Below are 14,059 nucleotides of genomic sequence, written 5' to 3'. Positions count from 1 at the left end.
AAACAACAGGCCCTATGGGAAAAATAGGGTTAGGTGCTGATCACTGAAGATTGGACACACATTTGTAACCAAAACATTACCAAACACAATAAATAATCGTAATAAAATACACTGTACTTACGTGTTTTATTTCACCTATTACATAATAAAACATTGCTAATGCTTTTGCTTATATCATAAGCAACTTGTTCTTTGTTTGATCTTCTATCCAAACAGATGACAGCCGTTCCATCTCTTCCAATTCTTTGTATCTTGGTCTAATGGATTTTGTTACACTTTGAGTTGTTCCTGCTATGAGGCGCATTATAGCCTTAGTTGCTAATGCACCAATAAAACCCAACCAACCAACCGTTCCTGCTATGAAAGTTGTTTTTATTTTCTCTGCATTCTTTCTAATTCTTGGCATTGCCTCATTTAGGCCCATAGCACATGCAATATCACATGGTCTTTCATTTTGCTCAGTGTTTCACAATTTCATATTTTTTTTCTATTGACAGAGGCAGACTGGCCATAAACGCTAGTATGAAGCTGCTACAAATTTTCCCGGGTAAGAATTTTTGACCCAGTCCACCTCTGTTTCTCTCTGAATCTGTAGTGTCTTCACCAGGATGCTTCCTTTTCACACCTTTTAAGTATTTTACTCATTTTTAGGGAATAAAGCACAATTACAAAATGAGGAGGCACATTTGATATATAGACTGGATGTGCGCAAATGTATCACCAACTCACAAAGGGGGTTCAAAAGGTGACACAAGTAACTACAGACCTGTTAGTTTAACTTGTGTTCCGGAGAAAATAATGGAATCACTGGTGTTAAAGAAGCATTGCAGGATCATCTAGACAAGACTGCAATAATAGTTAAGACACAGCATGGGTTTGTTAAAGGGAGGTCTTGTCTGACCAATTTAATTGGATACAATGATGGGGTCACAAAGGAACTGAATGCCAAAAATAATTTTGATATCATATACTTGGATTTCAGTAAAGCTTTTGATGCACATGGAAGACTGCTGTACAAATTGGAGAGGTATGGCATTAAGGGTAAGTTGCTACAATGGATAAAGGGATGGTTGATAATTTGATGGTTGAGTGGGAGATGACAGAGAGTGGTAATCAATAGACACCGCTCTTCGTGGACAAATGTTATTAGTGGAGTTCTCCAAGGTTCGCTGTTGGGCCCATTGTTGTTTTGTATATTTATCAATGATATTGATGAAGGTATATCAGGTTTAATGTCCAAGTTTGCAGATGATACAAAGGTTAGCAGGATTGTTAACGACAGTAAAGACAGTATGCTACTCCAACTGGATCTAGATAAGTTGAGAAAATGGGCTGAGAAGTGACAACTGAAGTTTGACAAATGCAAAGTACTGCATATGGGTAGCAATAACCAAAGAGAAACGTTCCAACTGTGTGGTACTATGCTCAGGGAAGTGGAAAGTGAAAAAGACCTGGTGGTAATTGTGCAGTCAAATATGAAGTTAACTAATGCAGATGGGCTGCCAGAGCAGTTCACGGAGTTTTTGTCGATATATAGGAATTTTGCTAGCAGGGACAGGGAGGTGATTTTCCTGTTATACAAGGCAATGGTCAAGTCACACCTAAAATACTATGTACAGGTTGGAGGCCTCGTTTTAGGAGGAATGTAGAGTTGCTAGAAAGAGTACAAAGAAGGGCAACAAGATTGTTGAGGGGAACAAAGGGGTGCTCTTACCAAGAAAGGCTTAAGTTCTGCAAATTGCAGCACCTGGAGAGTAGGCACCTGCGAGGTGATCTGATTGAGGTGTATAAGGCCTTAAATGGGTTGAGCAAGCTGAATGCTGATGGGATTCTTCCTCTTGCTCAGACTAAGAACCTGAGGGGGCACAGTTTCAAATTGAGGAAAGATAGTTGTAGAATAGATGTGTGGAAATTTGCCTTTAACCAGTGGGTAGTTGATTGTTGGAACAGGCTTCCATCTTTTGTTGTGAAAGCTAATAGCCTAAATAAATTTTAAGACTGGGATGGACAAGAATTTGGAATGAATGGAGGGGTGAAATGGAAGGGTTTTTTTTTTTTTTTTTGGCTGATGCTGCATAAGCTTGCTTTCTTGAATCGTATGCCTCTACTAATGCTATGCCTGCTACATCTCAGAGCATTAAGAGAGGAGAAGAAAGGGAGAGAATGAGCATAACCTAACCTGAACAAACAAGTCAGTAGTCGATCCTAACTCTGTATAGTTCACCTTGTCAGTGGTCGATCCCAACTAGAAATGTGCAATATCTCGAAAACGATTCACTTAAGGACTCATCTTTACTAGGCTTTTTTTGCATATTGTTGTCTGTACAGTTCACCTTTAAATTATTGACCATCACTTTTGAAACACTCTGTATAATTGTATATAACTCTATATAAGTTCTGTATATAATTGAATGTATGTAAGAACTGTGTGTATTAATAAATGGGCAAAAAAAAATACCTAGAATACCAGTGTATTGTATTTAAAAGAGCTGACAATGATAGAGAAGGAATGTTAAAAGAATTAGTTCTTTAGAGCTAATGAGAAGTGAAAACATTGCCAAAGCATTTGAAATACTGTGGTATTTACTATTTCTTTTAGCATTAAATGTGTCACTCCCTGACTTATGAAAGGTTGTGTTCCATGGAATGCTACGTAAGTCAGGATTTTCCCTATGCTTGTGCAGCAATCACAACTGTGCTCGCTGAATTGATTGAATCAAAAAAGAAATGTTCTATGAACATGAAAATAGAATTATTTATTGTATTTATTCATTTTTTTATCTCATGTGCAGGAAAAATTATAAAAGCATGCAATTTAAAATTTAAATTGCATTAAAAATGCTTAAATTGTAGATCAAGTAAATAGCCTATTGTGTATGAGTGCATTAAGAAAAACAAGAACAGCTTGTAAATTTGTTCATTTGAAATACAAGTGAAACAAATCATTACTGGCATAAAACAACAAAAGGATTGTGCCCTTTTTTTTTTTTTTTTTTTTTATGAGAACCCCAAACACGAGAGGTATTATAACCTATAGTACTTTGTACCGTGCTTGGGTTGGAGGTTGAGAAGACGAAAGAAGATATTTGTTGATATTCGACTTGACTTCTGTAGATTGTAATTTTCAGGAAATACGTATGAAGGAAGGTTGTTCCAGAAAACGGCAGTTGAATGAATAAATGAGGAAGATGAAAACTTGGTTCTGTGGGTTTGAAGTTGGACAGTAAATGGATGTTGGCTGGTGGAGGCACGTGTTCGGACTGTTTTGAAAGAGAGAGCGGGAATTATAGAAGCCAATTCAGAAGAACAGTGCCCATGAAAGTATCTGTAGAAGAGGCATGCAGCAGAAACAGTGCGTCTATGAGAAAGCGAGTGGAGAGACTCTGTTAGAGACGAATCATTAATTAACCTAACTGCCCTCTTCTGAATGGAATCAAGAAGCCTGAGAGAGGTTTTGGGGGCACCACCCCAGATGTGGGAACAATATTCCATGGCAGGGCGGATTTGCGATTTATACAGAGTGAGCAGCTGTTTGGGAGAAAAGTAACGCCGAGAGCGAAAGAGAAAACCAAGTTTTTTAGATGCAGAGGAAGCAGTATTTGTAATGTGCTTGTGCCAAGAGTGATTAGAAGTCAGGGTAATCCCCAAAAGAGATATATCATTTTGCCTAGAAATCGGAGTGTCACTAAAGATAAGCATAGGAGCAGAAGAATCCTTTTTGCGAGATATAAGACAAGATTGAGTTTTAGAAGGGTTGAAATCAACTAAGTTGTCTTTGCCCCACTGGAGAATTAACAGAAGATCAGCATTTAAGGAATTGGCAGCAGATTTTCGAGAACTTGAAGCTGATTGAGCTGGACAAGGTTTCTCAAAATGGAAAGTTGAATGCAATGTGCTATCATCGGCAAAACTATGGATAGGATTTCCAGTCAATGGAAGAAGGTCATTGATATACAAGAGGAAAAGAGTGGGGGAAAGAACTGAACCTTGGGGGACACCGGCATTAGTGGAGAAGTTAGAAGACAGAGAGAAAACTGGTTAACCAATTACTAAAAACAGTTGGTAAACCATAAGATGGAAGCTTGTTTAGAAGACCTTTATGCCAAACACGATCAAAAGCCTTTGAGATGTCGAGAGCAACTACTTGTGTTTCACCGAACCTTTCCATTGAATTAGTCCATAAATGGGTAACATAAGCCAGAATATCACCAGTGGATCGACACTGACGGAATCCATCCTGGCGATCGTTGATCAGACGGAAGGTTTCTAGGTAGTTTAAGAGTTGGCGGTTAATTGATTTCTCCATTACTTTAGAAAGAGTAGAAGTAATTGCAATGGGACGATAATTGGATGGGAGGGATTTGTCACCCTTTTTAGGAACTGGCTGGATATGAGCAAATTTCCAAGCAGAAGGAAAAACACCTTTGGAATAAGAAAGGGAAAAAAGGCGGCAAAGAATAGGAGTAAGTTCAGGAGCACAGGTTTTGAGAACAAGTGGAGAAATACCATCAGGACCTGGAGCTTTCTTAGCATCAAGATTCATCAAAATCCTTCTGATATCCTTTTGACGGAAGACCACAGGAGGCATTAGCATTAGCATTAGCATTAGCATTAGTAGAGGCATTTGATGCAAGAAAGCAAGCTTATGCAGCATCAGCCAAAAAAAAAAAAAAAAAGTAACATAAATAAATAAAAATAACCACTTCCACTTCACCCCTCTGTTCGTTCGAAATACCTGTCCAGCTGAGCCTTAAACTTATTTAGGCTATCAACTTCCACGACAAGGGATGGAAGTCTGTTCAACCCACCAACCACCCGCTGGCTAAAGGCAAATTTCCGCACATCTATCCTACATCTGTCTTTCCTCAATTTGAATTTATGCCCTCTCAGGTGATTTTTCTGAGCTAGAGGAAGAATCCCATCAGCATTGAGCATGCTCAAACCATTCAAGGCTTTGTACACCTCTATCAGATCACCCCGCTGAGGCATTGAATGGAGCGTGTTAGGAATGGTGGGAGGTGTTTTACCTAAGAATAAATCTGTATGTTACTTGTGAGTGCAGCTAAACATTATGTAAACCAAGGTTGATAGGTCTAAATCACCTAGGTTTCTGATTTCGTTAAAGAATGTAATGTTGACTTTGCCTGAGAAATATGAGTTATAAACTGGTTGCTTAAGCAAATCCAGTTTCACATAAATAATAAGTACCACTGCAAACTTCAAAAATTAAACCAATATGCTTATTGGTTTCTTTTTTTGCCTTCCCAGTCATTCTTCTATCTGAAATTTTCAAATAGTAGAACAATTGGAAAAAAAACATTCCATGTCATTCTTTTATCCAGACAAAAGAATGGAAAAATAAACCTTTCTACACGATGAAATGTATATGTATCTCACTAAACCAGATATAAATCCTTTATCTATATTCACTTTTATAGAAAATACACATAGCTATAGGTTCTAAATTAATTGTTTTAAAATAATATACAAAGTATCCTGGAATTGCTATTACTTGAATAGGAAATAATATAATATTAAAGAATTATATCTTAATGTTGTTTTTTAAATAGATAATTAATCCAGAAATGCCGAAGACAGGCTATTTTCATAATGGAGTGCCTATTCCAGTACCTCCAAATGATGTGTTAACTTTGCAAAAAAATTATGATGAATTAGTTTATCTTGTGTTATTCTTTGATACTAAGCGAACATGGTAAGCTCTATCTACTATTGAAATATTTATTTTTCTCATGTCATATAAAAATGCAGTTTGGCAGAATTAAATCATGTGCTTAATAATATATTATGGTTATAAACATATTTGATTACTATATTAAAATTAATCAAATGGAATGGAAATAGTGCATGTTTCACTTTAACACTACAGTAGAATCTCATTAATGCAAACTCATTTTATACTCAATTGTATAAACTGAGGTATCCTTTGCTCTTTCCTCAGACATCACATGCACAAGGGGACATAAATTGAAAAAAAAAAAACTGTGTGGACCCTGTACACACAAAAGATGTTTTATGTGAAAACATCTTTGACAAAAATCAGTACCATTTTAAAATCAAACAGCTAGAACCAAAGTTATGAACGATGTAACGTTTTATGCCCACACCCACTACTTACTCTACCAAATCAATGTTAGTAACATTAGCTGTTTGTTATTTGGTTTTTAGGAGCATTAGCAACTAAGGCCATATTGCTCCGGCAATATGCGGTGGTCATTCCCTTGACCTTTCCGCATCCTCAGTATTTGGTGGTGACGAGCTCAAACCCTGGTCTAATCAAGAAGCGTGTGCTACGCACCGCTGCTCCTTCCCACCTGGCTACGGAGGTGCCTGTAACATTAGCATCATACTTCAGTCTGAAATATTATTATATGTATGAACGATGTAATGTTTCATGGAAATGCCCACTACTTACTCTACCAAATCAACATCTGGAAGAGGTTAGTGAAATCCAAGCTAATAGCCTAATTGCCCATTTGATTGTAGCCATTTGTTGAATAGTATGATTGCAACAATATAAGTACAGTAAACTCTTGCTAATCCAGTTACAGTTAATCCGGATCAAAACATGAAAAATTCTGTTCACAGTTATTGAAATTATTGAAACTTTGAAAGAGACACTGGATTTAAGAAGGCAGACGAGTCACTCTGACTGCACGCTAATTGATTGTGCAGAGAGAGAGAGATAGAACATACATTACGTCTTGTGTGTTGTTCAGTATCATTGTTGACTGTGAGTCGACCAGATGTTATTGCTTATGTCGCTTCATTTGCTTGCTTCTTTATACATATATATATGTACATAAGTTAACAAATTTTATATAATTATGGGTTCTAAAGAATTGAAAAGTGGAATAAAAAGAAAACATGTTACTTTAACTACCATTAATAAGCTCAAAGTGATAGAACAACTTGAAAATGGGGTTCCTGGGGGGGGGGGAATTGCTGAAGAATTTGGTATGGCCAACTGACTGTTCAGATATTAAAAAACAAAAATAACCTATAAAGGCATTTGCTTTAAAATTCAATGTGGGCAGATAAAAGCAGCGTATCAGCTAGAAAGGCATAAAAAAAAGCCAAAAGAAGTGTTGCTGGACGAAGCTGTATTTAAGTGGTATTTACAGCAACAATTAAGTGGCGTTGGCATGTGATGCCAACACCACCAAATTTTTATACATTTATCCATCTATCAATGAATAAATGTATTGTCTTTTTATAGTTTTTAAATACAGGCTGTGCAGTGATATTTTTTTATTTATTTTCATCAGCACTACAATAAATTTTCCATTTATTTGTGTTCTAATTTTTTTGTCTTTTAGGGCTATCTTTTGCTTCACTAATCCAAGTTATCGCTTAATCTGGATGACCTCTCCCTCCAATTAATCTGGATTAGTGAGGGTTTACTGTATTTGTATTGTTGCAATCCGCATTTTCATTATCTTCCATTGTTAGGTGCCGCTATAGATGTTTTCACATCAATAATTTTCTGAGCACTGAAAGGAACTCAATGCCACACCACTATAGCCTTTGTGTTCAACGATGCCGAAGTCAAATGCAGAACATTGTCAAGAGTAGGGATCAAGCCTACCTAATAAAATAAAGATGGAGGTAGCGAAAATAATAAAAGACAAACAGAAAATCAAGTGTTGGACTTCACAGCAATACTGCTAAGTGTTGTTATTGTTGTATGGAGCAGCATTGCCTTCAACTGGCAATGCTGTTCCATATAACAATAATGTACCCGAAGTGAGTATTAATTATGTACAATGGAACATTTCCCCAATTGCAGAGCAGATGAGTTTAAATGATAAAGCTCCTTTTCCTTACACCGACTACTATTTATATAAGAATGTGCATCAAGAGTTTTGAAAGGATATTTATGAAAAATGATTTTTGTTCTGTATGCCACATTTGCGATCATCTATGGTTCAAAAATGACACAAAGAAACCAACTGCTAAAGATGCACCATTGATACACACTGCATTTCCTGATGTTGACATCAACGAGATATCCTTGTGTGTAATAGCTGCAGAGGGTTCACTTAAGTTCCATTGCATTTACAAAGTTGGATTTAGTGACAGAGAGGCTTATTTCTCCTTGCTTACTGCTCATGCAAATAAGATGCATGAGACTTGCATACATACATACAATATGGCCTGGGCCAAGTGATCAATGTGCCTGTTTCAGTCAACATGATGGTTCATCACTTGCCAAGGGAGATTGACTGAAATAGGTACATTGATCTCTTGGCCCAGAATGTCGTATTGTCCATATGCATATAAAACTCAAGAAAATACACAATTCCAGCTGTTTGATCAGGTTAGTAAGAAAGTGAATGTTAAAGTGTGGCTTCGATATTTAGTCGACACATCTCTCTATTGATTGTGTCAAATCATGATAGATAAGTCATCCTTTGATGGCAGTCACATGGAAATTAATTTGGCTAAAGATGACATAAGCAAAGCGGTTCCAATCGAGGAAAGTCTCATCACCCAAAACACCAAATGTTGTTGTGGAGCAATGATAACAATCTTAGAATCGCCTCAGGAGAAACTAACGTACCACAGAGATAACTGTTTGACAAGCACACAGAGGAACTGTCCTTTCCCAGCATTTATCTTGAACAATTCAGAACTTTCAGAGAGTATTTACGTGTGACTTCGTTCATGATGGCAACAAGCTAGATGGCATCTGATGATCTGACCAATGCAGCGTTACTCCATATCATCTTCTTTACATAGCAATGAAGGTAATGAGATTGAGAATGAGATTATTTGAGAGTGGTTTTCAAATTCTTTGGTAAAGATACAAAACTGACCCACGAGTAAGTTCACCCCAAAGAATACATTAACAACTGTATCAAAAACAATTTGGCCTTCCTAAAGACAATTCCAAACTCGACCTACTACTGGGCTCATCATAAGCGCAATCTATTCAGCATGATTAGACAGCTTGGTAAACCTACAATTGTTTTGACTGAGTGCCAATGAAATCAGTTGGCCAGGCTTGCTTCAGCTATTGTACAAGCTACAGAATAAGCGATGCGATATTAGTAGGATGATGCGAGCAACATTGACTTCATGCAGAAGGTGATGCTAGTGAACAAAGATGCTGTAACTTGTGCAATATACTTCAAGAAGATTCTGGATGTGATTATGAACATTTTTCACTCAAAACGTTATAACCCGTTTGGTCAACGTTACATTGTCAACTTTTTCAAACGCACAGAATTTCAAAATCATGGTAGTCCACATGAGCATATTTCACTGTGGCTAAATAATGCTCCCAAAGATCCTTTGGGCAAGAACAAAGAAGATGCCATTGCAATGATCGACAAGTTAGTGTCTGTCTCCGCTAGCGAGGCTTTGGGGAGCATCAGGCTTCAAACTCACAATGTGTTACAAGAAAATAATGCCTGTTAAACGACAGGTGTGTTGATGCGTAGTACCATTCATGTCTTGTCATATGAATGGTGCTTCAAATCGACAAAATCATGTTGACACATGATTTTGCAACATGGAAATAGCGTCACAAAATTGACATTTCCGGTTTGTCAATCAAATCACCGAACCGGAAATAACATCATTTGACGTCATTGGCACCTCTTTTGTCCCCTTAGAATTCACTATTCTGTTACGATTTTACAACATCATTTTCCTGTCACAAAATCATCATTTCTGGCTTGTCAATCAAATCGAAAAACTGGAAGTGACGTCTTTCGATGTAATTTCTGTGTCGCAAAATCGTGATGGATTGATTTTACTTCAGTCTGAAATTTAGTAGGCGCTGCCAAAGATGTTCTCACGTCAAAAACTATGGTTGCAGGATAGATGTGTGTAAATTTGCTTTCAGCCAGAGTAATTGACTGATTGTTTGAACAAATTACCATCTGGTGTCGTTGGAAGTGAGTAGTTTGAATAAATTTAAGGAATTATTACACACATTATTCAGGTGCATCTGTAGCCAGGTGGGCAGGAGCAGCAGTGCGTAGCACACGCTTCTTGATTAGACCGGGGTTCGAGCCCATGACCACCAAATACAGAGGATGCGGAAAGGTCAGGGAATGACCACCGCATATCCCCGGAGCAGTATGGCCTTAGTTGCTAACGCTCCTAAAAACAAAACAAACAAACAAACAAACAGATTATTCCCTGGTGTTTTTTTTTTTTTTTTTTTACTAACTCTGTATAAGCTTGCATTACTTTCTGCTACTACTAATTATAATATACAAAATTTCCATTTATACGAAATGCATATCATTATCCCTGCAAAAGGTAAACTCTTTACATAAACATATTCATTTATTACAAATTCATAGACTTGTCATTCAAAGTCCATATTTACCCAGCTAGAAGTAATGTTATTTTGTATGATTAATACAAAGCTCAGCACAGTTGTCTTATTATTGCCCCCACCACCGGTATGCATTTGATCACCCAGTTCTGCATTTTCTTGAAAACTTACTGACTTAATAGAATTTAATTTTATGTAAACAAAGCCAGTTTGTGGTAACTATAACATAAATGCTATAAGAAAAACATTATTAAGTTTGGTTACAGTTGTTTATTCTGGGTTAAAAGAGTCTTTTGTTATATTCTGCTTTTTTGTGTGCAATTTTTAAAGGATGTCTTTTTTGGAGTTGTACCTTTAAATTAATATAAAGTTTGTGTATATTAATGGTGATGAAACTTTAAAAAAAACAGAAAAAATAAAGCACGGAAATTAAACTGAAAATATATAGGACACAGATAGGATATAATGAAGTAAAGCAGACATTGCAAAGGAATGCAGCATCCCTTTATCTACTGAGTCTATAATACTGAAAAATCAGAAAAGCTTGATGAAATATGTAACACATGGAGCAGTAATAAAAAAAAATTATTCGTGGTGCAAAACATGAGGAGATTGAAACAAAACTTTTTGAGCAGTACCAACAATTATGTGCATCTAATTTTCCAATATTAGGACAGATTTTCAAGAATTAGTGACTTCAAATGTACAGTGGCTGGTTCCAGAAGTTTAAGATGAATAACTTAGTTTTGTGAAATGTTTGTGGTGAGGCTGGGTCATTTGGGGAATAAAAAGCTACAGCTTGGTTCTGTTTACAGTCTGTTCTTGAAAAATACAAGGCAAATGATAGACAGATATATTTTATAATTTGCTCTCAAACAAAACACCTGTTGTTCAAGGGGAGTCTTGTAATGATGAAAATTAAGTAAACAAAGAAACACTCTGAGGTGCTAATGTTATCAGGTGCCAATAGAAATGCTTGATGTTGAGCAATTGAAAGCTTAGAAGCAGCCGTGGTCTTGTTGGAGAATTTGAGAAATTTGTTAAGGTGGATGATGAACTGCTGAGCACCAGTGATGAAAATGAAGATGCACACATTCTACTTCAAAAAAAGATGCACAAAATGCATCGAATACAGGGTGTCTCAAAAATATTGGTACAAACGTTTAGGGGAGGTAGGTAACATCTAAAGGAATGTGAATCGCATAGGAACCCATAACCGGAAACGTCACTGTAAGTCGGTAGACATGCACCTAGTGTATGGATTAGCAGAGGACAATGGACAAGCCGCTCAATGAATTTATGGAGAATGCTTCCCAGACAGACATGTACCGGACCACTGTTTGTTTGTGCGTGTGCATCAAAATTTGTGCGATTATGGGTTATTTAGAGGTAACAGGAGTAGTGTGGGCAGACCATGTTCAACGCGAACTCCCGCCATGGAAGAAAGTGTGTTGAATGCCGTCCAGAATAATCCTACTACCAGCACACGTGCCATTGTTTCTGCCTTAGGAGTGTCTCGTTGCAGTGTACAGTGTGTCTAGCATGACGATTCCTTACACCCCTTTCATCTCCAAAGGGTTCAGTTACTGCTCCCCCAAGATCATCCTGCACATGTGGCTTTTGTGCAGTGGTTTCTCCAAGAAAGTGTTCAAGACTTGAATTTTCCAGCCTATGTTTTGTTAACGGATGAGGCTTATTTCACTCGGGAAGGCTTATTCAATCAGCACAATGCTCGTGTGGGGCTCACGACAACCCACGCGGTGTGCGCCCCCGTGCGGCACAACATCGCTTCACAATAAATGTGTGGGCAGGTATGGTCGGTGACTGCTTAGTCGGCCCATACCTGTTACCATCCCGCATAAACTCTACTAAATATCGGATCTTTCTTGAACAAGTTCTATCAGCGTTACTTGACGATGTTCCAGCAAATGTGAGATGCAACATTTGGTTTCAACATGACGGGGCGCCTGCCCATTATGGAAGGTATGTTCGTGACCATTTGAACAGGCGTTTTGGGCTTCGATGGATTGGCCATTGTGGACCCGTTGCCTGGCCCCCACACTCACCTGATTTATCGAGTCTTGATTTCTTTCTGTGGGGGGGGGGCCTCAAATCTCAAATATATCGTGTATGAATCGCCTGTGGAGATGGAAATGGATCTCGTGGCAAGACTCATCTGCGCTGCTGCTACTGTCAAAGAAACTCCAGGTGTGTTCGACCGTATCCGCCAATCCATGCGTGTCGGTGTTGCGCTTGCATCACGTCTCATGGTGGAACCTACGAGCATCTGTTGTAACATCATGAAATGCATCCATCTCGTACTCCATTGTTACTATTATGTCCAATAAATGTTTGCCACTAATTACTGTCTTGTGTCATTTCTGCTTCTTGTGCCTCTGCTACTACTTTCCCATGACGTTTCCGGTTATGGGTTACTATGCTTTTCACATTCCTTTAGATGTTACCTACCTCCCCTAAATGTTTGTACCATATTTTTGAGACACCCTGTATAATAGAGAATGTCTTGGCCATTGATAACGAAACATCTGTGTGGTAATGTTCATGTGCTATAGTTAAGAATGAATATATGATGAAAACTGAAAATAAAACTGAATCTATTCTTTTAAATTAGAAAAATTTATTAAAGATTTAATTGGTTTGTATGTTTCCTTCAATATTTAAGACTGTAAATTTTCTTTTACTAGCTTGTGATACTAATTACATACATTTATACTATATTTTAATTATACCAAACTAAGATAGAGAGAGAGAGATTTAGATTGAGATAGATAGAATGTAGATTTTCTATTATAAATAAAAGAAAATCTAAATTAAATGTATATTATTCTTATTATTGTTAGGCAAGCTTTTGTTATTATTCTTTTTATTTATTATTTTTATTATTAATTTTTACTATAAACTAGCTTTTACTAAATTAATAATAAAAATAAGTAACAAGGTAGGCCTCATTACTCATTATTACAGAACACATGAAAATTTGGGCCTCTTGAACTTTGTAGTAGTAGTAGTAGTAGTGGCATGTGATGCAAGGAAGCAAGTGTATGAGCTTATGCAGCATCAGCCAAAAAAAAAAAAAAAAAATCACACCATTCCCTCCAAATGCCTGTCCAGTTCTTCCTTAAATTTATTTAACCTATCAACTTCCACAATGACAGATGGAAATTTGTTCCAGCAATTAACCACCCGCTGGCTAAAGGCAAATTTCCGCACATCTATTTCTTAATTTGAATTTATGCCCCCTTAGGTTCGTAATCTGAACAAGTGGAAGGATCCCATCAGAATTCAGCGTGCTCAACCCATTCAAGGCCTTATACACCTCAATCCGATCACTGCGCAGGTGCCTAGTCTCCAGCCACTGCAATTTGCAGAACTTGAGCCTCTCTTGGTAAGAGGACCCTTCATTCCCCTCACCAATCTTGTGGCCCTTCTCTGTATGCGCTCAATCAAATCTACATCCTTCCTAAAATGAGGCCTCCAGACCTGTACGCAGTACTCAAGGTGTGGCCTGACCATTGCCTTATACAGAGGGACAATCACCTCCTTTTCCTTGCTAGCAAAATTCCTATATATCATTGACAAAACCCCATGACCTGCCCTCGCAGCCTGTCTGCATTGCTCAGAAAACTTCATATCTGACTGCACAATTACTCCCAGGTCTTTTTCATTTTCTACCACCTTAAGTGTAGTACCACACAGTTGGTACTTTTCTCTCGGGTTACTTCTACC

At 37.5% G+C, this 14,059-nt stretch overlaps 1 protein-coding gene across 3 annotated transcripts in view; it reads left to right on the top strand.

Annotated features, from left to right (window-relative positions):
• The window catches only part of Br140 (bromodomain-containing protein 140), a 507,858-nt gene that overhangs the window by 486,806 nt on the left and 6,993 nt on the right, over window positions 1-14,059 (top strand). For all 3 annotated transcript variants that reach the window (XM_090369105.1, XM_090369103.1, XM_090369102.1), the window contains exon 21: window positions 5,571-5,713. In XM_090369105.1, coding sequence (XP_090225231.1) covers window positions 5,571-5,713 — 143 coding nt within the window. The remainder of the gene's footprint in view (window positions 1-5,570; window positions 5,714-14,059) is intronic.

This window comes from Mastigoproctus giganteus, chromosome 2, assembly GCF_048544385.1.
Source record: "Mastigoproctus giganteus isolate SK-2022 chromosome 2, ASM4854438v1, whole genome shotgun sequence".
NCBI lineage: Eukaryota > Metazoa > Arthropoda > Arachnida > Uropygi > Thelyphonidae > Mastigoproctus > Mastigoproctus giganteus.
Note: the sequence above shows the minus strand (reverse complement) of the source record. Positions and strands in the feature narration are given on the sequence as shown.